The 26,554-nt window shown below is 40.2% G+C and overlaps 2 protein-coding genes across 2 annotated transcripts in view; both read right to left on the bottom strand.

Moving 5' to 3' along the window:
• LOC145484977 (succinyl-CoA:acetate/propanoyl-CoA:succinate CoA transferase-like) overlaps positions 1–26,554 on the bottom strand; it is a 119,314-nt gene that overhangs the window by 78,727 nt on the left and 14,033 nt on the right. The window lies entirely within an intron of this gene.
• Positions 5–26,532, bottom strand: LOC145483776 (adenylate cyclase type 10-like). The gene is made up of 30 exons (XM_081462317.1): positions 26,361–26,532; positions 25,916–26,023; positions 25,783–25,821; positions 24,561–24,916; positions 22,426–22,714; positions 22,241–22,326; positions 21,013–21,166; positions 20,878–20,909; positions 20,088–20,206; positions 19,161–19,237; positions 18,127–18,316; positions 17,497–17,537; positions 16,913–17,081; positions 15,640–15,832; positions 15,037–15,123; positions 14,480–14,681; positions 12,148–13,443; positions 11,357–11,511; positions 10,382–10,658; positions 9,584–9,966; positions 8,735–8,910; positions 8,309–8,456; positions 8,062–8,153; positions 7,245–7,363; positions 5,091–5,187; positions 4,162–4,277; positions 3,835–3,952; positions 2,890–2,945; positions 2,215–2,333; positions 5–544 (listed from the first exon to the last, which is right to left on the bottom strand). Exons 1-30 carry the CDS (start codon positions 26,410–26,412, stop codon positions 269–271), a joined length of 5,622 nt encoding a protein of 1,873 aa, XP_081318443.1. The 5' UTR covers positions 26,413–26,532; the 3' UTR covers positions 5–268.

Here is a 26,554-nt window from a genome sequence, read left to right as displayed (position 1 = left end):
TAAGTTAGTTCACGAAAAACTTTATTTTGACACCCGATGTTTTGTCTGACGGTTGAAAACTGTTGAGAGCAAAACTTTACATAAGAACTTCAAACATTATCGAACTTACAGCTTTATAGTTGAATACACATAGTATCTTCAGCCTCCAATATTTAAATGAAAGGTATCATTTATCATTTTTGAATTGCATAAAATGCAATTTAAAACTGAATAAAATACATATTAATAAATATCTCACTGACTGTGAAAGATGTAGAAAGTGAGGCAGTCAAGTTCCAGTTGGTTTAGGCAGAGCGAACATGGAAGTGCCGTGGTAAATGTTTCTAGACTCCCTTCCTTGCTCGAACCATTCTTTCATGTTTTTGTTGGCCCACTCTACCTCGAGCCAAATGCCCATGGCCTTACTCTTGGCGCAACACTTGCGTAGCTTGGCTTTACACTTGTCCTTCTTACCAAGCAAGAGATTGTGATAAGCGAGTAAATGAAGTCGACGAGCTTCAAACAATGGGTGATGACCAAGAGCGTCCTTGAGTTTCTTCAGGTTCTGAAATTAAAACAAACGTGAAATGTAGCTACTAACTGACTCAGGATCGGAAGAAGTTATGTAGAAAACGGCTGGCAAAGGAAGCTTTGAACCCATTCGCCATATTCTTTCGATTAAACGTAGGGTCGAAGGCAAGCGGCAGATTTACAAGGAAAATCTGGAATAAGCCACTCGAGCATTTATTTGGGGTGAAATAACCTTTAGTTCGGACTCAAATAAACCGCCAGAGTCAAATAAAAACCGAGTCCATTGCCGAGTATTTAATCGAGAAAATACGGTAGTTATAATAGGCTCGATTACCAGTATACTCGATTACCAGCCGCTGTTCGGAAAAAGAGCCCGCGCTCCTCCCCCGAAATGGGAGGAACGTAGACCGGACTCGAGAAAGCGGCGGAAATCGAGCCTATAGTTAAGCATAATATAAGTTGAGTAAGGCAGATGGTGTCCTCGTTAACGTAGCTCTCCCAGGATTTACTTACAGTCTGTCTGCATGATACGTATCATTTTTAAGTAAACAAGACTTCAATGGAATACACCGGGCCAACCATTGGAACTCATTTCAGTTGCAGGTTTCCACATCAACGCTGAAGTTTCATGATTGTGGTGGATTTACTTGTAGCCTGCGAACGCACACGTATTTCCGGCTGTGGCTCGTCTCCGTCGAAAAATAACGTCTGCGAACCCGAGCCAGAAAACAATATCTCTGACGTAGGAATTTTAAGCCAATCACAGTTTAGCTCAAGTAGCCCCCGAACTACTGCGCGAGGTATTCGCTGTGAGGAGCACACGAGTTTCATTTTATCATGGAATCTGATTGGCCAAGGAGAAACAAAAGTCACTACGTCACAGAAATCGTTTCCTGGCTCGGGTTCGCAGGCGTTATTTTCGGCGGAGACAAGCGACAACCGGAAATACGTCTTCGTTCGCAGGCTAATTTACTTGTAGTAAGCCCGCAAATTGTGTCCCAAACTATTCTTGGGAAAAAGCCTAATTATCAATCTGCGTCACATTTATTAGTAATTTATCGTCCGCTCCGGGATTCTACTGTAGGCAGAACTCAGAATAAGCTAGAGTCAAAATGAGAAGAACCATCATCAGTCAACGAGAGATTAACTGAGCTTTGGTGCATAAACACACTCTGAAAAGCGACAGGTTTATTAGCTGAACGTTTCTGCCCTAGTAAAAAATGGGTTTTGACTGGGGAAGAAAACGACTGATTTCTATTTACATAAATCGATTGCAAATCTGAGGTCCTGTCCAAACTACGCCGGAGGAATTTGAAAACAAAGGTTTCCCTATGAAAACGCATCAAATGTTTTGCGTCCACACTACGCAGGGAAATTTGAAAACGTAACAATCACCGGTCATTTTGGATTTGTGTCCGAAGAAAACTCGGTCAGGAAAATCACATAATACTCTTGTCATCTTTTTCGAAAACTTGCGTTTACAAAAAGTTTCTCGTCCACTCTAAAACGCGAAGCCATTGTTTCCAAATTCCTCCGGTTTGAAGAGCGTTTTCGAAAAGCTTTGTTTTGGCGATGGATTAGTGTGGACGGCAGGCCTAACCGTAGAAATACAACTGCATTTTCAAATTTCTCCGAAGCAGTGTCAACGGGGCCTAATTCAAGGCAAGAATATCATGTCAAACACTGAAACAAAATTTCGCTTACCTTCTCCACTTCATGTTCATTTCGTTTGTTTTTGCCTTCGTGTTGAAGTTTTAGCAGCCAAAATTCCACAATCTTAACAAAGCCATGAACAGACATAAACCCCTCGAATTTGGAAGGCTCTAGGCCAAGAGACAACAATTAACATTTACGATTTGTACAGTATCATGATTAGCAATGATTAAAACGCTTATGATGAATATATTCGAGGCAACAATGCAAGATATAAAACGCTCGCTTTGTTTCCCACGTGGAGTATAGTAAGAAGTGTGCTTTGGCAAGTGATTATTTTAGTCCTTTTTCAGAGCGGTGAAAATGAAAATTACTGTTTTTGAAATATTGTTTGGTTTGAAAATAGGCAGTGTCTGAACGGACTTGAAAGAAAGGAGACAATTTTTTTAAACTTGAAAAAAGATATGGCCGATCCCAAAGATTTGTTCGTCAAGTCATGTTTTTCGTGATTCTTTCTTTAAGGAAAACCATTTGCACAGATGGTCTATTCTTTACACCTAGGAACATTAAACTCGTGATTTTTTCCCCTTTTTGCCACTTACTCTCTTTGAGAAATAGGCACATGACCTACCAGATCGTTTGCTCGTTATAGCTAGGTTAGTTATTTCCGTTATTTGTAATGTGCTGTCTTTACAAGTAACTTGCCGTGGCTCGCAAACAACGTACCAGAAGCAGTAGCAATGTACACGTCAGCATTCTCCCAATCCCGCCTTCTAGCATACCTGTGTAAAAACAATTACATTTCAGCTTTACTTTCATTTTAAGATCGGAAGTCTTTCAACATGATGTAGTCAGTCATTCAACAACCTTTTTTCCATCATAAAAGGTAATAACCCAATTTCTATATATCGAGATTCTAACTTTCCTCCAAGGTTTGGAGGAAACTGCTTCGACGTTGAGACATGAACAATTAATTTATTTTTTATTCCCTTTAGCCTCTAAGCCAAGTTAGAATTTTATGATATCGAAGCTGGTCTTTTAGAAAAAGAGGACCCAGCGTGGAATGAAAGTGTATCGGGGATTGCCTTGGAGAGAAGAAGAGATGGTTATGGGGTTTTTTGTTTGCAACCCGATTAAAGTAAATCCAAAATAACTCTTGCAAAAAGGTGGTTTGCAACTATTATTATGTACGCTTTGGAATTTACTTAAGAACAGAAAATATAAACAGAAAACATTACAGGAAAGCCACAAGACTAAAATGGAAATTCATGATAGTCCTGGTGAGCATAATCATGCTTTGAAAAATTCGGATACCCACATACCGGAAAAAAAAAGGCAATCAACCTAGAATGCGCCTATACAACATTCTCAAACTCATATCAAGTTTAAACAAAGGAAATCATGACCGTGACGGTGTTTGGATATCTGATTTCAATTGATATAGATTTTTACGATGTTATTTCTCCGTTTTCTCCTTAGTTTTACTTTTTTTACTAAGATATATCAAACACTCAAGACACTGTTTGACCATATCTCCAACCACCTCGAAGTTTGTCAAAAATACTCCGCTGTGCGTCGTATTTTCAAGTCTCTTCTCGGCGTTTGGAAATGTGGTCAAACACGGTCTTTCGTGTTTGATATATTACATCAAAACGTGCAACTAACACGTACCACAGTGCCAGAGAGGCATTGAGATAAAACTTTGGCACCACATCAGACGAGAAAGCCGGATCAGTTGACATTTGTATTGTAAATTGCATGATTTTGTCCACGTTCTCCAGTTGCCAACCTACCAAACATTTTAAAATAGCAAAAAAAAGATTTAGATGCCAGAAATGAATCTCTGAAGGGCAACACCAATATTAAACTTGCTGTAAATGCTTTCAGCCCCTAAATTTATCATTAAAGACCACTTTATTCAGTATTCCAAATCTATTGTTGTTGTAAACGCAACAATTCTTTAGTAAACTGGTATCTTGCGTGATCACCATACATTACCTGCCTCAAGGATCAGATCAAAGCAACAACATATATAAAGCGCTTGGCCATGAGAGTCACAAGATTCCAATGCTGCGGTGTTTAGCTCCTTAAGAACCTCGATGCAATCAGGAATCCTACGCACGGAAAGCAACAATAAAACATACATGTAAATTTTCAGTCAGAAGATATACGTATGGGTTATTGACCAAGTGTGAGGTCAAGATGGCTGGATATTGGCCAAGTTCTTTTTTTGCGGGTTTATGGACCGAGACGGAGTCGAGGTCCATAAACCCGCAAAAAAAGAACGAGGCCAATATCCAGCCATCTTGACCGAACAAGCTTGGTCAATAAAGGATTTATTATATGGCTTTCAGAGAAATTTTTCTTACGGGACACAGCGGGTAGTCCCGAGCGGGCAAGATAGCTCCATCTTGCCCGCTCGGGTAGCCAATCACAGCGCAGGATTTGATTTATCTTGCCCGCTCACGGAGCAAGCCATATAATAAAAACGGGTATCACTAGGACTAGATCAAAAGGTCCGTTCCTGTCCTAAGAACTGGACGAACTAGTTGATCTAGTTTTCATTTTTATGGCCTGAAGCTGATGTTTTCGAAATAGCTTTTGACCTTAGCTCACAAATCTTGAGAGTGAACTTTAAGAAATTTCCTCAACAGATTCGAGTATGAGCATTTCTGGCACGTAAAGACAGTCAAATATGAAACACCGTGAGAATGTTATGTGTGACAGTGGCGGGCCCATACCTCTTTATAAGGTGGGCCCCCCCAAAGTTTTTCTTGCCATTTGGACCATAAATTAAGGCGCAAGCCCAACAACTTTTCGGTTCTTTGGGCCCTTGAGTATTTTCGTCAATAAGAGGGGTCCTACCGTAAATTCACCACCGAGTGAATATGAGTATCATAAGGCGAAATAACAACAGCCTTGCATACTTAGCTGTGAAGAGTAGGCTCTGAGCAAGAAGAGGAATGCAGGTTGCCATCATATGCTGATCATGAACTTGTTTCGCGATATCGAGGGCGTGCTCTCCTGAAGGGAAAAAAATGACTCTTGACTATTGCATGCTTTTGGTTTTTGGGTATGCTTAGCTTTAGGGATCAGACCTGCTTCTTTGTCAATCAAGGATGACTTGTCCCATTGAAGTATTCTTTTGTTTGGTAATTTTTAATATCGTGCTTCAGTATTCATGATGCACCCGAGAGATTTGGACAAGACGAAACGGTGCTAGTGGCTAAAGGCGAAGCTGTAAGCAACTCTAGCTTCTTAAGTGCTCTCCAAACTTCCCAAGTGCGTCATAACTCGATGATGTACGTACAACTAAAAGCATGACTTTTTTGATAACATTGGCAATGGAAGTCGCGAACTGAATTTCACTTAACTCATTCCATGCATGATTGGATTTGATTCACACTTACGTATTTTTTGATAACTTTATTGTGTTTGCTAACACTTTCTGAAACTCGTCAATAATTGTCGAGGAAAAGGTTGTTGTTATTCATCGTGGTAGATGCAATAATAAAGTGTATTATCGTTTGTCTCACGATGTAGTCACTTGAGATGTAGATCGCGACGTTTCGACTGCTTACTGCTAGTCTTCTTCAGGCGATAAGGTCGACTGATTGCACGGTATCATTTATATCACAAAGGTCGGCTGTGATTGGTACATTTCGATCCTCGCATTCGCACCGTCTTTAAGTCCGACACGACACTTCGGTCACACTTAGTGCGACCAAAGGACACCGTCAACCCGGCTAAACAAGATGGTGTTGTCTACAGGATTCCCTGTGAGTGCGGCAAAGTCTACATCGGGGAAACAGGGAGATCTATGCAGGAGAGGATCAAAGAACGCGACAGGGATATACGACTCGCCCGAACCCAGACCTCCGCCGTTTCTGAACACACCCACGAGACCGGCCACTATCCTATCTCGAATGAGGTCAAGTTTGTTGATCGAGATCCTCACTGGTACACACGTAGGGTCAAGGAAGCTATTCACATAAGACTTCACCCTAACAACATCAACAGGGATAGTGGAATTGAAATTCCTGAAGCATGGATACCCACGATCAAGAAACACAACAACAGGAGAACGGTACAACAGCGGACCACTGAGGGAACAGCTACTCGCCGGAATAATGGAACAATAGGAGGATCGAAATGCACCAATCACAGCCGACCTTTGTGATATAAATGATACCGTGCAATCAGTCGACCTTATCGCCTGAAGAAGACTAGCAGTAAGCAGTCGAAACGTCGCGATCTACATCTCAAGTGACTACATCGTGAGACAAACGATAATACACTTTATTATCGTCAATAATTCATCAAGATTAAACAAAGGAAGTCATGATCGTGACAGTCTTAAAATATCTTATCTTAATTAGCACAGATTTTTGCGGTTTCATTTTTTTGTTTTCTCCTAAGTTTTAGTTTTGATTGAGGAAACATATCAAACAAGAAAGACCGTGTTTGACCACACGCCAAACACCGAAAAGAGAGTTGAAAATACGACGCGCAGCTGAGTATTTTGACGAACTTCGAACTTTACACTACTTATATTTAATTTAATTACAATAAAGCTACTTCAACTGTACTTACAAAACAACACTACTTACAATACTAACACAGCTTCTTTACCCTACCTACAATAAAATACGAATTTTTAACAATTTTTTTTATGGAACTATACATTTAATTGAATATTATTCTAATTGTGGTATGAATAATGAGGGTTACATGCATTCTTTGATTGGTAAATAAAGAGGTTTTCTGTTCAGCGTCGAAAGTAATCAGAAAAGTACTTTGGTTTTGGTTTTACTACAGTTAGAGATTGGCTGAGTAGTCTAACCATACCTATCGAACTATTGTCTAACTGTTAAGTAATTGCTTTGGTTTTTGGTTTTACGACACTAGATTGAAAATCGCTCTAGCTATGGATTATTTTTGAAAACTCCTTGCAGTCCTTTCATTACAACAATATACATTACACTTTGTTAATTGCATATCCTTTCACTAATCTAGCACCTTTTGGGAGTATTAAACAACTGAATGGATTTCATCACACGTATGACAATCACATGACAAACCTGAGCTGATAGCCGCTGACAATCCGCCAATTGCCAGTCTGAAAGCGAGGCTAACACAATACAAATGAGCCACAGTGATCATGTCCTCTGGGTCTGAATAGAGAATGGGATCTTCACACCTGCCAGAGGACAAGGAATGGATTTCTAAGAAATTTGCAGCGATAAACACGATCGACGATACAAAAACAAGAAGGCTAAAATTTTAGCTAGCAATCCTCTTTTCAATAACAAGGCTATGCATTGCATGCATTAAAACAAGGCTATGCATTGACAAGGCAATGCTGGCTGACATTGGCTGCTGCAAAGCTAAATTAATTAACTGTTGCATAGTAGTAAATTTGATTATTACTACAAGCATAACATAACAATGAAACAAGGCTGATTACTACGTAGAAAGCTTAACGGGACAACGACATGATAGAGTCCAAACTGAAAGCCAAGAATTGCAACCGTAGACAGCTGTTTCGACCTGGTTGGGTCTCGTCAGCACAGTGTAGCTGCAGCATTAAGAAGTAAAGCAACCGCCTGGTTGACCGATTTTCTACTAAATACGCATGGTGATGACTGCAAATGAAACTCAAATCCAAATGTTTGCGAATTGGCCAATGTCACATGCAAATGCGTGACAACGGACAATAGGCAAAAATGGTACAAAATATGCAGCCTTTGGTCAATAGAAGTTTATGAAACATTTTAGCACACTATACAAGAAATTAGAAAATGGATAACAATCCAGGAAGAAAATATGATTACAAATATGCTGTGATGTGTAGCTGAGTCACTTATACACAAATGTTAAATTTATATTAAATGTTACCTGTTCTTTCCAATTTCTTCGTATGTTTTTCCCCATCCTGTCCAACCAACAAGATGAGAACATTCGATAACTCCTGCATAGGCACTTATCAGCTGCAGAGAATAAAGATTGCATAAAAAGCCTTCACCCATTGACTCGATATCAAAATAGACATGGTAAAGGGACTGTCCTATTCTATGCACACTTCTATGGCAGATCTCATAGACTGGCAACTGTTCGCACGGTTTTTGACATTAGCCGAACTTACTTCATGAAGGTTCTCTTCAGCTTCCTCAGCGGCGTTCAGCTCCTGAAGGGCGGCCATGAGGGACCGATTGTTCTGATGTAGAGAGTGATACACGTGACTTAGGTGGCTTAGACAGCGGGATTGTTCAACTAATCGAGTTGAATTGTCTCTGAAAAATAAGAATGAATCACATAATTGAGTATAAAAAAGCAGTTGTCACAAGATGTTTCATGCCAAGAAATATTCTGTGCCTTACTCCTCGAGAAAATAGTTCAACTTCCGGTACGAACTCAAATGTTCAATTTAAAAATGGTCAAACTTGACATCCTTTTTACCGAAACAAATGGCTCGCGGGATATGGTGTTTACAAAACTCATTTCTTACAATACATTTAGACGTCTCAACAAAATTACTTACTACTACATGCTTAGATGTATGCAAACTTACCCAGCTCCTTCTATGTAGTAGCCAGGTAAAAACACATGCAAATAATGACGTAATGCTTCTTTTAAGATCTTGATGTAACATCCGAAGTCTAAGTTGGGTTGCTTCTTCCCCAGGATGCGTAGCGCCGCTGTCAGATGCGTGAGAGCTTCATGAAGACGGTTCATGTGGAACAAGGCCTGTAAATAGACATTCATCAATTTCTAGAAACTTAAAATACTTTTTTAAACAAAACATTAAGTTTCGGACAAATTACCATTCCTAATCAAATTTTAATTCTTTCAGATTAGGGATGGCTCACTGGTGAAAGCGCTCGCCTCTCACCAATGTGACCCGGGTTCGATTCCGGCCCTGTGCTACATGTGGGTTGAGTTTGTTGTTGGTTCTCGCCTCGCTCCGAAGGTTTTTTTGCGGGTTTTCCAGTTTTACCCCCTCCACAAAAACCAACGTCTCCAAATTCCAATTCGACCAGGACAGAGGACCCGTATAAAAACTAGCTAAGGCTGATGTGCCTTCATCAAATTCATCAAAAATGACCAAACAGATTGTCATTATATGGTGTGATTCTTAATCAAAGCAATTACATAGTAGGGAATATATGAGATGTTACATCAGTAAGTTAAAAGGGTTATCAGTCCATTTAGGTTCAGATTTCATACGCCCTACTCATAAGTCTAAATAGCCGTCACATGCAACATTATTTCTACGATGCCATGTTCTCTGAGCTGTTTTTTAGATATCACAGCAGAAGCAAACATAGTTATGTAAGGTTCTCGATTGCTGGTACAGGTTAGAATTCGACTCTTGCCGGTCCATTCTGTGTTCAGGCTCCCAACCAACTGAATTGCTCACCTGACCAATGAGACTCTCGACTCGCGCCTTTTCTTCTTCAGAAGCCAAAGGTTCTTTTTCTTCCTTTGCCTGCTCGATCATGGTCTGCACTTCATGCAGGTAAGACAAGGCTCGCATGTTAGAGGAGGTGGCCAATGCTGCAGCACCAGACTCTGTCAAGTAACGCAATGTCTTCAATCTGTTTCCACACGATCTCCAATGGTCAACAAGTTGAGGAAACACTGAGGCGAGCACCTCAGCACATTGACAGTTAGTTAAGTCGATCACTCTTTGCTGAGCCTCTTCAGGGCCCCCTAAGTCGATGTCGTCATCGTATTCTTCTTCTCCTTCTTCTTCTTCTTGTTCCTCGAGTAAAGGAGTGGTTGGACGTCTGGAAGTATATCCTGGATAATCAAACGAATCATTAACTTAAGCTTTCAATCGCATTGTTCTTAAGTTTGGTGGAAGATCTTTGAAGATCGAAAGGCAGTGCATTCCGCTCCGAGGAATGAAACCTGTACAGTTTAAGACAGCTTGTACAGTTTATAAAGTAAAACCTTGCAATGAAAATAAACACCACTTGCAGGATTTAATGTGGCTGCAAAACATTTAAGACATGTCCACAGGAAAACTGTATTTCTGTAAAATGGACTTAGAATCAATCAAGGCAAAGTTAAATAATATTGATCTCTGAGCTATTACCATGCACATAAATCACATAGCCATAGGGATGAAAAAAGTGACATATATATGCTTAAAACATGAACACTTATATATCTTTCAAATAATTAATTTTCGATTAGTCGAGAAGACGGTTACCTTTCATATCTGTCGAATTTCGTTTAGTAGAGAATTTTCTGAGCTTTTTCTTCCCAATAACGCCTTCTTTCTGCTCAAGCAACTCTTTCTCAGGATCCACACTTTTTCGACTTTTAAAGAATCTCTCTAAGCAGCTAGGCCTGCGATCATCCACAACTTGACCAACGACTGCATTACTGAAGGGCCCTGAAGTGGTGGCAAATGCACCTCCGATCCCAGTTTTCTCTATAAGCGTGGCTTTTTGGCTCACTACTGGCGACTCCGTTTTATCTCCTCTCTAGAAAATGCATAAAAGTAGAAATATTTACCAACTGACATGCTTCACATTTATCACCAAGAGTTCACAGCAAAACGTTAGGCGTGGTGATCAAATCGAACCGGTCATGCAAATTGAGGTAATCAAGTTATTGCTCCATCGCCAATTCAAATAATTAAGGTCGCTTTTTCTTGACCCTTAAAGTTTTTCGAGACGGGTTTACCAATTGAATGTTCTTCATCGAGTCATACAACTGAGTGGAAAGTGGCAGAGACACATGGAACTAGTCAATCATGTCTCAAAACTACCACTGTAGATTGTAGATTACAGGAAAGGGTTTACTTTTAGCCAAAATCGGACTCCCTGGGGGAGAGGTTTATAGATGACTCCTTATTTAACCGTTTCAAGACGTACTTGTATGTTTGCTATGGTGTTTTGTTCAGCTCTTGAGCTCCGCTTTTATTAACTAAAACTCTGCAAAGTATTCTAACCAATAAAAGGAGACAACGTATTTTCTCGACCAATGTTGACTCACGCCCGTTCTCTCGTAGTTGAACCTGCTAAGTGGTGCTCACGGTTATCAGAAATACTTCGAAAAACAAAGGGCCTCCAGCTTTTTCCCTAATAGCTTTCCATCATTATCTTCTCCTTTATTGATTGGTGTATTGTAAGCCCGCAAAGTCCCCATCATTTTGAAGGTGCAAGGGAGTTGCACAAACCTCCAGAGCACTACTGGTTCCTGGAGTCTCAGCAGATCTTTCATGCGCACGCGCAGAAAACGCTCCTTGACTCTGCACTTTGTCTCTCATCTCCACTGTTTTTCTACGTTTCGCCGTCTTGGACGAAAACGCTCCTTGTGATCTCCCGGATGTACCTAAAAGTAACATTAATAAACATTCACCGTATTTATATAAACAGTTTTATAACACAATCTGAAAAGTCGCAAATATTGTTGTGAATTGTTTTCTTCATTTGACATCATCTAAAAAAATTCAGCCTCCCTGAGTGAGCCCTCATTAACTGGTGCCCAGTTCACTAAAATACTTTCATTTAAACAAGTTTTAAAAGGTGAAATCGCCGACAGTTTGAGTGATTTGCGGTTATTTCACTTAATTCAGTTAATTTTTGCTCAGTTTTTCCCTTAAACTGTGAAGCCTGTAAATTCTTCCTTCATCTCTCCTGTCCAACAATTAGACATGACTAGGCTGGAAGCTAATTCGAAAACCTAACGGTTCATTTAGCCTCCAGTCTCATTAAAAGAAGATTACAGCAGTTACTTTATCTGAAACATGCTATATATATTAAATAAACAAAAAATGTTATGATACTTATATTTGTATTGAGAAAATAAAGATGTTGCTGTTGTTGTTGTTGTTGCTGTGTTTGATACCAATATATACAAACGTGCCTTTTAAAAAAAATGTAAGGTTGAAGAAATCCATTATCCGAAAGTGTTTTTGTTCTTTTTCCCTTCTATTTTCCCAACAAGATAAAACGACTTATCACTCACCGCTGACTTTTGGTTGTCCCTTGCCTCCTCGATCATCCTGACCTTCACCCACGCTTGCTACAAATCCTCCTCCACCACATGCCTTGCACTTATGAGCCTGCGATTCAAGAAACATGGCAGCTTTCTCATGCAGTTCCCTTTTTTGATCTTCGAGCCAAAGCGAGTATGTGGTCTCTTGAACATACGTGTTGACGAATTTCAGATTTAAGCAATGCTTTTTGGGTCCACTTGGAGTCATAAGTCGTGACAGGTTTATGACCTTGGTCATCTCGTCAGCATAGCAACCACAGTAGACTTGTGTATGGATGGAGCTTGCCACGTTGTGGTGATGGTGATGATGGTGATGATGGGCGTGGTGCTGAGCATGCGTTGGGTCGTTAAAGTCGTAGAATCCGTGATGATTGTGGGCGTTTTGATGCTGTAAAGCCAAGCTTGCACACTCTAGAATCGATTCTTTGGCGAGATTGTACAAAACCAAATCGAAGCTATTTCGAGTGGATCTCGGCAGAATCGCTTGAAGCACGCTTCTATGAAATTCAGAGCCTAAAATACTTGCGCATTTCAAGGTAACCTGCTCTAAAGGCATCATTCTATCCACACGAGCGAGCACCATGTCTTTGACGGACTCTGGAACAACCACTTTTGAAATGTCAATACCAGGACTGACGATGCAGACCTTTTTGGTGTCCAGCGGCATCGAATTCTCTGACGCATGCACAAAGTTAGCTGGGTCCAAATTGAACACGGGACCTTCCTGAATGGGATCCTCTTCCGGAAAGATACTACTTCGGCGGGACCCTCTGCTTGACTCTGGATCTGGCTCATGCATTGTCGCCTTAATTTCAAACTGGCTACTTGGTACATTAAGCTGAAAGGTGGTTCCAGTAGACCGTCGTCTTTCTTTTCGAGAAAACGTCAGCGCGTCCCCCAAGCTTTTTCTTCTCGGTTCCGAAATACTTGCCCTCCGCGACAGATCTTCGTCTCGCGATTGTCCATAAAATGGAGTTTTGGGTCGGGTAAAATCAACCAGTTCTTTGTGTTTTTGTAAAGCCGTGCTGGTATTAGAGCTGCATAATGAATTTATGACGTCCAAAGCTGGTTCTTTATCAGGGAAGGCTTGGCTCTCCGTGACGATCTGGATAACACTACTTGTGAGCATGTCCTTGATAAGTTGTTCACACCAGGACGCAATGCCATGACTCTTCTTTCGTAAGATTTCGTCCAACTCTTTGGGTACATACATTGCATCCATAAACTGACAGGCCAGATCGCTCATGTACTCGGCAGGCAGGCCATCTATACAACGAAATTAACAAAAAATACTCAGAGATAATTACAGTGCTGGTTGGCGGTTTTACATAGACACCTCGAAAGTTACTTGGTACCAAGCCACACATATAAAACGAATATGTGTCATTACAAACCCGTCAAATGATTTTCGTCTTCCATCTAGGCATAGTTAATAGAGGGAAATAGTAAGGAAACCTAGGGAAGTTCTTTCTTGTTTGTTTTTGTTTGCCGTTTTGGGGGGTTGACCCTGCACAAAACCTGGCAAAATACAAAAGGTGGTTATGTGTAATCATACATGTGATTCATGCATAGTCTATGAGCATAAAGCAAAAGGTAGGCAGGGTCAAGGACCTTCCAACATAAATCTTAGCCTGTTTATTTGCTTCTTTGATGTCTCCCGGCCTTCAAAACCATTTCCCTCTATTTGTGTTGTATCTCATAAAGGCCGAGTAGAAAAGCAATGTGGAAAACTTTAAATCATCAGTGCTATTTGAACCAGCTGAACCAACGTCAATTGGAGTATGGGGGTGATTGATGGGGGTGACATTTTTTCCCAGTAAAATTTTTCCAAGCCGCTTGAACATTTTTGGTTATTTATTTGACAACGTAAGAAGCCTGCGGCATGCAATAGCCTGTTGTAAAATCCTACGGGAATTTGAGATCTCGGAAAAAAAATAGAAGAAAGGAGCCGCAGGACAGTATGATAGTATGACAGCAGAACACATAGGGTCCTTCATATGCTCTATGATATCGATGCCAAACACACGTAAGACAATACGATTCTTTCTACGGTCTATTCTCTGATAAGCATAACCGTTTGGTCAATCGAGTGTGCAAAGATCCAGACTGCATTATAACCATCAGTCAGTCTACTAAGTCAACTGAGATACGATACCGTTTGAACAAAAAAAGTTGATAGACTAAAATAATAAGAAAAATTGTTTATTAAGTTTTCAATCGGACAGAATCAAGCCATAGCCAATTGAGGCCGAGATGGTTGACGTTTCATTTGGGACACATTCAAATCAACAAATTAACTCACCCAACTTGATTTTCTTGGTCATATCATGTCCGATCAGTCTGATGGCTGCCTCGCACGGTGGGTTAGATGATGAAAAAGGCCTGAGCGATAGTACTAAGATGGCGTGAGAATCGGCAGAAAGGTCTTCAAGGAAGTCCCATGATTCTTCATCTATAAACTGCGCGTTATCCACTGTAAACAGACATGGCTGACTGACTGCGAACTGAAAGTAGAATTTCAATTGCAATGAAACCTCCAAAATTGCGTGCAAGCTTAAGATTAATTTAACATTCAATTAATTAATTCAACAAATGACTGCTAGTCGGTCATACTTTATACAGTTCTCGTTTCAGCGTAATTTCGTGCGTGTGATTCACTGGAATTAACAAAGAAAAAGAGTTTTTATAGCAAAATCCACACTGGACAGCCCTACGTTAGACAAATGCAAACAACATTTCCAGTAATGCGATTATCGTTAGCAAGGAGCCTGTTCAGGTATGCTTTAACGCTGAAGGTAAATTCGACGCTATTCCCAACCTGTAGTCAGTGACTATTGAAAAACATTGCAGAACACTCACCTGGTGAACAATGTCAAATAGAAGCGTGTGAAAATGTTCAGTTATTTGAGCTGAGTCCATATGAGCAAAGTCAGGATTTGGTGGAATCTGAAACAAAGAGATGACAGAGACCAGTTATCGATTTACAGTTTCACAAATTATGGGTATAAAGAGTTCTGTTTTTAGCATGGTAGAACTTGACTTTAGCGGGAACTTATCGCTGGTGGTGTCAATGCCTCAAAGGCTTCTCTGTTGGTAATTTCATTTTAAAACGGCTAACTTGTTCCCAAAATTTGGGGTGTTCATTGCCTGGGAATCAGGCAAGTATCACTGATACTAGTTGAACAATTGTTTTTATGCACATACACATTGAATACACGAGTTGTTTATTCTAATTAGCTATTCAGGAATAGCTAACCGTTAACACAAAATTTACCCACAAAATGGTATTATTTTTCCCAACACTACTTTCTTACCGATGAAATACCTGGATAGTTCTAACTTGATCAATTGGCTGGCAGGAAACATGCTTTTCTTTACTTATTGATTAAATCTTGTCTAGACTAATGCGAATTCTCGTTGAGTCTTATCAGCTGAACCTTTCTATCGCCATATTTTCCTTACATGTGTGCCAAGCAGGTCATTCAACAGAAACATCTTTTCCCGCAGCTTTTGGTCAGTAATGTGCTCCTTCAGAGCATGCTCCCTTTCCGAGGTCGTTCGGCAGGTGTCCAGCTCTAGTAGGTTTGTAATGAGAGTCTGCACTACGTAATAAGGGGTGTGCGCATGCGCCATATCAGCCTCCACGTAATCAACTCTGAAAGTCAATCAAACGTTATATCCTGAATATGTCAACTGATAAACTGAGAAGTAAGGAGACGAGGCTCGTTACATTAGATTTTGTTCAAAAGCTGTTTGTGAAAGTGTTTTTGTTGGCAAACTTCATAAAATAAATATATCTTACTAGATGTTTTGGCGTGTAGTATCGCTGTATATTTTTACGAGTTGTACCGTATTTTGACGATCCCGTAGGGCGAGTCAAAATACAAACGAGTAAAAATATAAAGCGATACTACACACCAAAACATCTAATGAGAGATTTATTATCCAACTGGTGTAGTCAATAAATTTATCAACGAAAGAGGGAGAGTGTGACAGTTTTGCGTGCGCGCGACGACTTGTACGGCAAACAGGTTTTCTACTGTACAAATAACTGTACAATATCGCTGTATATTTGTACTGTTATTTGGACGGTATTCGCTGCAGTTGGATAATAAACCGATTTAATCGAGTGTCATTTTGCTTGAATAGTAGGTTCAGCCAATCTAAAATTAAACTGCAATCAGGCCGAGTTTTCTTCGCGTTCTCAAAAAGAAGAAAGACCCTGGGAACGAGGTAGTCATGCATCATTATTATTGTACGTTCTCTAGTGTGGTCGCACGAAAAAACAGGTAGTTTTTCTAGCGACTGTTGTAGAGACAGCAGTTGATCGCAAAAAATATAATATTTTTCTTTGTTTTTACCTTTGTTTGTTTGTTTAACGTTTGTTTGTTTGTTTAATGCTTTTTTGCTTGTTTGTTTGACTCTTAAATGCACATAGCGCAATGAAGGCGTTTTACAGCTGGGGGAAATCTGCTTGCTTGCTTGATTGATTGATCGTCAACGTTTTAATAGGCCGCATCAATAAAGACAACCACGTTAGAAGCTACAGAAAGCTTAAAATCGGGCCGGGTAACGTTTAACTGCCTTTGCGTTTAACAACATTACAGTTGGTGATAGCTTGACGTTCCTAATCTGATATACGATACCATCCCTTCATACTAAGTGTTCTCTCCCCTAAATGCTGTTTTTTGTTTTGTTTTGTTTTGTTTTTGGTAGATTCAAGAACCTTTCTTACTTGAAGTTTTCATCTTCTGCAATGTCCATAAGCGCCTCCAGCACTCTGGTTTTTCCAATTCCTCCTTCTCCTTCTATCACCACAACTCTTCTATTTTCACTTGTATGAGTATCATCACATTTAATGGCGTGCAATAGTTCCCTCATGTCGTTTATCTCCTTTCCTCGACCTGTACGTTTCGAAGCGAATTTTTTTTTGCTACATGAGTTTCAAAGCTCGACAACAACTACTTTCATAAAATCCTACCAAATAAGTTAAAAAGTTAGCCAGACTAACGTATCTGAACTATTGATTGATTGACGATGGAATTATTTATCTGGTTCAGTTTCGAATAGACTCCAATGATTGTTTCTACAATGGCATTTCGAGTGTTTACGTCATAAAAAGGAAAACATCATCTTGTTACAAATCTCTCAGTGGTTCGTTCTTTAAAATAGAAAAGCTCATGAAATTTTAAGAGAATTCGAACAAATTTCCACTAATTGTAGGCTACAACTAAAACTCTATGGAAACACAGAAGCGTTATTAAACACTTCCTTTTAAAAATGAAACATCATAACTTAATTACAGAGAGGAATACTAACCTAGAATGGGATATTCATACTCTTCTTCTTCAACTTCTCGGCTGCAGACATAAACAGATGATAATTAAGCGAATCCGCTGAAATCATTGTTTTCGAATGATTGTAGCAAGAAACTTTCAAATAGACCAGTTTACAGTTGACCCGAACTTTGAATGGCAGCGAGGCTGGGGGTGACCGGACTGGTTATGAAGCCCGGCAAACATCAAAGGAGCAAACAAAAATGGCTAGATTTAAGTTGGAAGGTCCACGACCATGTAAAATCTTTTGTTTTGCGTTCACACACTATGCCTGAGTTACGTAATCAAAACATTTCTATTGGTTAGCTCCTTGGTCAATAGTAAACAACTGCTGTGTTTTGTGCACGGTCAAGGCTAAAAATGAGAACAAAATTGTACAATAAAGAACTTTGTCGAGTTTCATAACCATTCCCCTCTATTAACTACGTTTTGATACAGACCTCGCTGCTTTTGGTTTGTAAATCAAGATGTTCTAATGCTAGCTAGTTTGCATTTAAATTAGAAAAGCAGAGACGTCTGTATCAAGGCAAGGTCACCTAAGGCCTCGCTTTCATTTTCTAGGCCAGGTAACTGAGCACGCAACTGTAATGGCCTATTGTCAGATATCACTCACTCGTGATGTTTGTTGTATTCCCTGACTGTTCCTGGTTCAGCAATTCCTTTCAGCTTTACAAAAGGCAAGATGACGAAGTCTTCTTTCTTTAACTTCGACTTTCCTGATCTGTAGGTGTCGTCATCACAAGACAAGACCTCGGGATAGTTTACCATCAGCCTGGCGGCCATGTTTACCTTTCGGCCGATAACTGTTAAAATATAAAGACAGAAAACGCTGAGTTAACTTCACTAGTGTGCAAGAGAAAAAAAATATATCATTTTCGATCTCAAATGATCTGATACAAACACAAGACTTGCAGACATAATAATAAAAAAGACAGTTACGAGATTTTAAGATGCTCCGAACTGCGAGGCGTGACACAAACCAATGTCTCATTTCATTAAACTTCATTAAAGGCCCCGTCCACCCTAGATAGATAGATAAGATAGATAACTTTATTTCCACTCGGGTTGATGAGGCTGATTAGGCCTCTAGTAAGATTATGCTAATTTACCAAGAAAAATAACTTTAAACGACAGAAAATTGAAATTAAAAAAATTACAAGATATAAATATATAATAGCTAAGACTAGTAGAAATTTGAGAAATTTGAAAACGCAACTTTATTTCTCCGGTTAGGCCTACCGTCCACACTAATTCGTCACAAAAACGGAGCTTTTCGAAAATGCTCTTCAAACCGGAGGAATTTGAAAACGCCGGCTATGCGTTTTAGCCGGAACGAAAAGCAATTTGGAAACGAAGCTTTTCGAAAACGAGTGAGGTTACGATAATCGTGATATTTCACTGCCCAAGTTTTACTCAAACACATATCCAAAATGACTGGTGTTTGTTGCGTTTTCAAATTTCTTCCGGCGTAGTGTGAACAGGGCTAAGTGATCAAGATCTCACTATCGAAAACAAATTGCGCAGTAATCATCAAGCCGTAGAGGACATTCGTAACGCGTGATATTGGATTGGTTCTAAGAAAAATAATTCTAACAAAAAAATACTAGAAAAAGAAAAAAAAAATAGAGTACAGTAATAACAGTGTACCTGTATATTCATGTCTGTCTCTGTGACCCACCACACCACAGAAAGCTCGGCCAGTTGTCACACCGATAGATTCGTTACTAAAACACAACAAAAAATATTTCAGTTTAAAGTTTTGGTTTTGAGTTACAGTCAGGAATTGACAGGTTGAAATATCCATAACTAAGGCTTTTTTCACTAACTATAAAAAGGTATTACCAAGAGATTATGATCCTGGTATTACACATTGTTTGTTTGTGTGAAAAGTTTAGGTTTCATCTGACTGAAAATACTGCTTCCATGTGCTACGATCGTGACAGAAATTCGTTAGGGATTTTTGTTATCCATTCTGTTTTTTCTATACTGAATTTTCGGTGGCTTCTGTCGACTTTCATCAGAGTTTCAATGTTGAGGTTCCTTACTACTCGCGCCACAAGCCCGTGTACTGTCACAACCGATTCAACTAAATCAACTGACGAGTTGAATTGCGCTCAGCTTGCAATCGTGTTAATTGTGCACGGTATTTCTATTTCAAGAACATTGCTCCCTAAGGACGTATTAAGTGCATAATTAGTTTATATACGGGGAAGATTGCAACCGGGATTTTTTAACGTATCCACAGGACCAGGCCGTGTCGGTTCCTTATAGTTCCACTAGGTCCACGACTGGGCCGTTATCAGGTCTGTTTACTCCGGATTGTTCTCTTATTATAAGAGTCTGTTCACACCAAACCTTGGCTGACATCAACGTGAGTAACTCAGCTCTCTCTCTCTCTCTCTCTCTCTCTCTCTCTCTCTCTCTCTCTCTCTCTCTCTCTCTCTCTCTCTCTCCGTTTTTAATTCTCTTCTACCCGTGCACAGAAGTTGTCTCGGACGGGTTCTATTTGGAATCGGTTCCGTGCTAACATAGCGTAAAATATAGCCTGTACAAACAATCTTATCCCCCACTCACGTGATATCCATAATCTGGTGCAGAGAATCCAGAATTCTATGTCCAGCCTTCAGCGCACGTGCAGGGTCATCCTCATGCTTATCACCCGGTAAACCAAATATCACTATGAACGTGCAGCCCTGTATAAAAATTACACAAATTGAACTGTATCGAGACTGACGAGAATCGGTTACTTAGTCGTGATAAGTGCCATATCGTCCTTGCCTTGTGTAATATATCAAACGCGAAAGAACGTGTTTGACCACATTTCCAAACACCAAGAAGAGAGTTGAAAATACGCCGACGGGCAGCGAAGTATTTTGACGAAATTTGAGGTGTTTGGAAATGTGGTCAAACACGGTCTTATGTTTCTGGTTTAAACTCGATGGTCCTGAATTAGAATTTGGAGATGTTCGTTTTTGTGGAGGGACGAAAACCGGAGAACCCATGCAGAGAAAAACCCATGGAGCAAGGCGAGAACCAACCACAAATGCAACCTACATATGACACCAGGCAGGACTCGAACCCGGATCACATTGGTGGGAGGCGAGCACTCTCACCACTGCACTATCCCTGCTAACTATTAGAGCGATTGTTTACGTCTTATTTGGCAAGTCAGCGTGTTATATTTCCTTAGAGTAAACAGGTGACAATAAAGAATATCAATTTTGAACTGTGACATACGTGCACCATTTTCTCAAAACTAATACGTAAACATTCCAGCATGAAAAAAGGAGCTAATGAAACAAAATTTTTGTCATGAATTGAACAACAGGTAGTAAGATACATACGTACAATGTGGTTGTCTTACCTTGTCAAAGGAGAAGACTTTGTTCAAGCTACCTAGCATGTAGAGATGTCAGAAAGCAATGTAATTGTAAGGCAACAGAAACTTAACCAGTTAGTCTTTAAACAGTTTATTGAACTAGATTTAATTGTTATTTACCTCTCAGTCTCTTAGCACATTCGTATATGACCTCAAAAGCCTTCTGAAGGGCCCAGGAATGGGACCTTCCTTTTAAAGGCAGCACCATATTTATAAACAGCACGGAGACCTGGCGCATTTCTGATAGCCATTCTAGGTCCTGACCATGGTCAATCTACAACGAAAGCAAATAGCTTAGCGAAGTGAGATATGAAATAAAATTGTTTTGCACGTTATTACATGAAGTGGAGCTGTTCAGGCTAGTTTTGACTAGCGCAAAAGCGTAAGCCGACATATGCACACGCAGTAAGGGACGGACCGTTAATATTTTTAGGGTGGAGGGAGGGTGGGCGATTTTCCGGGACTCGAAACTTTATTCTCATCTTCAGGTTATGCACGATTATTTCCCTGATTATTGTTGATGGGCAATAGCTTGTGCAAGAATTTTCTTTAAAAGTCAAACGCAGTACCTGGATAGTAGCAAGCACTTGCTCGATTTATTTGGCTCCCTTTACACTATTTTTTTCCAGCAGTTTTCGCTGTGCCGAAATGTTTTTCTGGAAATTTCCCGACACCCCCCCCCCCCTTCAAAAAAGTAATGGTCCGTCCCCTAGACGTTGATAATATTAGCAAAAAGGGGCAAACAAAGCGGACGCGTAATACTATGACATTAAAGGTTCCGTTTATGTATGTTCCCTAAATCGGTTGGTACTGTAGGGTGAAAGTATAATGGTCGCATTATATCGCAACGCAACTTATTACACTACAGTAAATCATTTGACTCCACTGCTAGACAACTACAGCCTATAAAACAAAGCCTCAGTTTCAAAAAAGACTCAGTTCAGTTCAAAATGAAATAACAAATAGCTCTTTTTCCGCTACTTTCGGGTTGGCCGTTACTTTCGGGGGAAACGTTACTTTTGGGGTTCAAAAGGGAGGTGAAAAATAACGTTACTCTCGGGGAACCGTTATTTTTGGTGGCGGGGGGGGGCATTATTTTCGAAATTAAACGGTGTCTCGTATTTTGTGTGAAGATTGTAGGGAAATTTGTTGTCATGAGGGATGGTGTACAAAGCAGCTCGTTCAATGCAAACGTTCAAAGACGGGACTATGGGGCTTTCAAAGACAAAAGGTAGCACGAAAATATCGCTAATTATCCCGGGCGGCGCCTGGAGTCCGCGTGAAACTGAGTCTCGTAATTTCTAGGCAGTGAAATTTCCACATGTTACGTGGGGCTTTCAGACTTTACCTTTGAAAGGACAGGTTTGGAGACATAGGCACGAAGATCCTCGATATCCTGGTCATTAAGCTTACTGTAAACGTCAGTACGATGGTCTGCAAGCAAAAATTAACACCGCTGAAGTTCAAGTGAATGAAATAGCGAGTTGAAACTCGAAACCATTTCAGGGAAATTAAAGATAGAATACAACTGACCAGGGTCGTGATAACTCTTGCTTTTCAACAGATTTCCAGTGATTTTACATGTTTGTTCTTTCTGCTCAGAATGACTGCTCTTGCGGTAGATCCTGGGAAGTTTCATTTGAGGATGGTAACGTGAAAGCAGTGTACCAACATGAGGAGCAAATATTCTTTTAGCCACCGATGGTGTTGATACAAGGACAGCGTTTGTGGATATCACACCAGACATCAAGGCTAGCTGAACTCCTGTTGGGTGCACTGTGGTGACGGTGGAAGACTCTTCTTCAACTTTAACTCCGGCTACCTGTATGAAACAAAGGCAGAGTTTGCGTCTTCTTCAAACATGTGAGTGTGTTCCACATTCATTGCCTGACGAAAACTCTCGGGACCAATGATTCGCGAGAGCTTGAATGGTTCACCTCTGAACGTGACAGCAGGCGTTCGAGTCTTACACGCCCGCGGAGAGTGTTTCCAAATTCACTTGAGTGTTCACACTCTTTATCAAGCTTTATTATTTGGCTGTGTCTCACAAGGACTGGGAACTACCGAATTCACGAATTTGATTGGGTGGAATCGATATTGACCGCGGTCTAGATTTTCCCATCTAGACCGGCATCTAGAGCGGTTACATTTTGCGGAGAAAAAGTTGCAAACTAAAATGCATGATGATGATGATCAAACAGATCGAAAACGTTTAGACTCGTAGTTTTAACAACTTTTTAACTTAAAGTTTTATATTTTTAAAAATGCAAAAATATTGACTGTTTTCTTCTAACAATATTTATTTATTTATGGTAGTGCCAAAAAGCCTGATGAGAAAAAAAGTAAAGAGAACGAGCAAACGTCGACAGAATTAAGTTTGGCTCATCGCCGTTCGCAAGCAAAATGTCAGCTAGTACAAACCAGTTATATTAAACGATTTTTAAAAATTGTTCTTGTTTGCCATATAATAAACATCTTATTAACCGAGCTTAGTCGGTCTGTATGGGAGAATCTTGACCTCGGTCGTGTCATAGTTAATAGAGGGGAATGGTTATGAAACCCGACAGAGTTCTTAGTTGTATGTTTTTGTTCGCTTTTTTGGCCTTGACCATGCACAAAACACAATAGTTGTTTACTCCGTACTGAGGAACTAACCAATAGAAACGTTTTGGTTACGTAATTCATGCATAGTGTATGAGTGCAAAACAAGAGATTGTGAACGGTCGTGGACCTTCCAACATAAATCTTGTAATCTTTGCTTGCTCATTTGATGTTTGCCGGGCTTCATAGCCAGTCCCCTCTATTAACTATGGTCGTGTGTACAGAACTCACTGCGTTCGGTCTGTACTCGCAACCTCGGTCAAGATTCTCCCATACAGACCTCCTGCTCGGTTAATAAGAGCTAAATATGTAAGAATAATGGAAGCCTTTCTTTGGTGAAAAACCAGGGATAATGCGGCGTCTTTATTCGTGTTTACAACGTGTCATAAAGTAGCAATAGTTATCCGATTAGAGCAACTTCTGTCCTGGATTGAAGGGATACTTTGTTAAATAAGTTATTCGCATTTGAGGTTAGTTGAAATTATCACGTTTAGCTGTCTTATTTGATGGAGTTACGTGTGGTTTAGAACGAAAACAAGGCCGAGGATTTTTATCATTCTGAAACATTGTATGCATGTTTTAGTGAACTTTAACAATGACGACACTTTGTAATGTTAAACATGAAAAGAATATTTCGCAAAAACATTCAAAACTGGACGTGGATAGTAGAAACAACACACCTGAACTTTAATATGAAGACAACTAACAGGAGCGATGACTAAACTATGGCAAGACTAAAGATGAATTGAAATAAAAAAAAACGTACAAGAAAAGCGACCATCACACAAAGAGAAACAATATTGCCTTGTTGGACATATAAATCATACCCTGTACCCGAGGTCCTGAAGGGCGATCGTACCTTTCCAGTGGCCTCACTAGTCGTTTAACATTGACAAATTTAAGGAAACCCCCTTTTTGTGCTTCACCCAATGTCATCCCTACGGACAGTTATTTTCAGCCAAGTATTCGTATCTTTGTATTCTACCTGGCTCTATACGAAAGAAAAGTCATCATAAACGCCTGTAGTATAGATATTTGCATAAGCTTCTCATTACCACAAAGCTTACCCTGTAATGCGAACCGTTGTCCAGGATTTCAAACAAGAACAAAGACTGATCACAGTTCATAAACGCTAAACGTGACAAAATTATTGACCCAGGCTCCGCCCACTTCTCAGCTGCATTCACGTCGTCAACCGCTGTCCCTGCTAGATCGAAGTGTTTGCTCTCCGAGACTCCCACGTGTGTGATGAGCATCTTCCCGACAGACAAAGCGATCTTTACTCCAAGCAGAACACCAACGTCAGTCATGTAGTTATCGCATTCCTCTTGAATAGCTATGCTACAAATGATGGCTTTGTTGATCAAAAGAGTTAAGTCTCCTGAGGTGTCCTCTGACTTCCATAAGGCAAGCAGAGCGTCCCCTGTGAAAAGGAAAACAGCTAATAGCAACCACGAACCCATAACATGAGAGTGTATAACCGACCGTGTAGCATGGCCCTTTGACAAAATTGAGAAACATTAAAAGTATTGACGTCTATTTATCTGTTTAGTTCGTTAGTTGGTTAGCTGTTTACTTGACTGGTTGGTTGGCCTGTTGGTTCTCTGGTGAATCAATCGGTCCGTAGATCAAGTCCGTTGGTTAGCTAATTGTTTGGTTGGTTGCATGGTCGATCGGTCGGTCGCCTCCTAGTTGACTGGTATCCGGGGGGTTCTCCCTTATACGGCCTGTATAAGAATGTGCGGCCCCAAAGGGTATGGTTTTTAGCCGTTTTGGTCATAAATAGGGTATCGATTTTAGCAATTTTGATCATTAATAAGGTCTGGTTTTTGCACTCCAGTCTTGAATTAGACGTCAGTGTTTTTTAGAAGAAGCTAGTTTTTCATCATTATCGATAAGACCGATCAACACAGGCCCTTCACGATGCCTTTACAATCGGTCTAAACTAGGGAGCTAAGTATAAGGCAGGTCTGAAACAGGGTATTGATCTAGGGTCAGGTCATAAACAGGGTATTGAAAATCGCAGATTGTCGACATAAATAAGGTAAGGGTTTTGGGAAGCGGGCCGCACATCCCCACCCATTTTTTTTTCGGAGTACCCCCCAAATTGGCTTGTTGCCTAGTTGGTTCACGGTTTGTTTTTTCGTTGCTTCTCGCGACATTCGTTTGATCGTCCATTTTTCGCTCGGTGATTCTTCGTTTGTTGTAGATCTACAATAATTTTACAGTAACTGTGCTAACAGTTGTGCTACACATCTTATCAACTGTTTATGTAAAGTTGCCTCGTACCAGCAAATTTTAAGACATCGCCTCCATGTTTTAATATATCTGAAAAGAGAAAGTTTCGGAATTAGTGCGAAAGCGTTATACCATAGAAAAGCGTATAACATGACAGTTTTCATTTAGTTCCTGTTTCACTTACCCTCGACTATTTTTCCCAGGTACGTGTTGAGTGTGGAGGTAAGTTTGTCAGTGCCACATGATTCTTCGGAAGCTTTCAGACTATAAGTCTCACACAGAGAAGTGAAGCCTGTAAACGATATCCAAAAAGCTTGTAAATATAAAAAGAATAAAAAAAACTATACATTTTTTTCCAGGTAGCTAAACTTGATATTGTGGTGGTGAAGTTTGTGATCTCGAGCAGGGAAATCACATGGTTATCGTGATGTCATACTTTTCGAAAAGCTCCGTTTTCAAAATGTTTTCCGTCCAAACGAAACGAAAAGCCGGCGTTTTCAAATTCCTCCGGTTCAGAAGAGCGTTTTCGAAAAGCTCCGTTTTCGTGACGGATCAGTGTGGACGGAAGGCCTAACCAGAGAAAAAAAGCTCCGTTTTCAAATTGGAACAGGGCATTAGTTTGAACTCACCTGAAATATCGGCAAACATACACACGCCCACCATGTGCTTGACACGTGGCATTGACTTCTTATGGTCACAGTTAATCACAACATCCGGGACATGCGTCAATAATTGACGTAATGCAATGGAGTCACCAGGATCCAGGCCATTACCCGGCTGATCTAAGAGAAAATTCAATGCAACAATTTACCCTCTAAATACA

The sequence above is a fragment of the Orbicella franksi genome, chromosome 4 (assembly GCF_964199315.1).
Source record: "Orbicella franksi chromosome 4, jaOrbFran1.1, whole genome shotgun sequence".
NCBI lineage: Eukaryota > Metazoa > Cnidaria > Anthozoa > Scleractinia > Merulinidae > Orbicella > Orbicella franksi.
The sequence above is the reverse complement of the archived record's forward strand: the minus strand, read 5'-3'. Positions and strand labels throughout refer to the sequence as shown.

What these genes read in the sequence shown, in the direction of transcription:
- LOC145483776 (XM_081462317.1), bottom strand. Translation starts at nt 26,412, where the DNA reads ATGCCACGTGTCAAGCACATGGTGGGCGTGTGTATGTTTGCCGATATT. An exon ending in CCTGGGAAAAATAGTCGAGG is followed by an intron (nt 25,822 to 25,915) that starts GTAAGTGAAACA and finishes TTCTCTTTTCAG; the next exon opens with ATATATTAAAACATGGAGGC. An exon ending in ACAACGGTTCGCATTACAGG is followed by an intron (nt 22,715 to 24,560) that starts GTAAGCTTTGTG and finishes TGTTTCATACAG; the next exon opens with GTAGCCGGAGTTAAAGTTGA.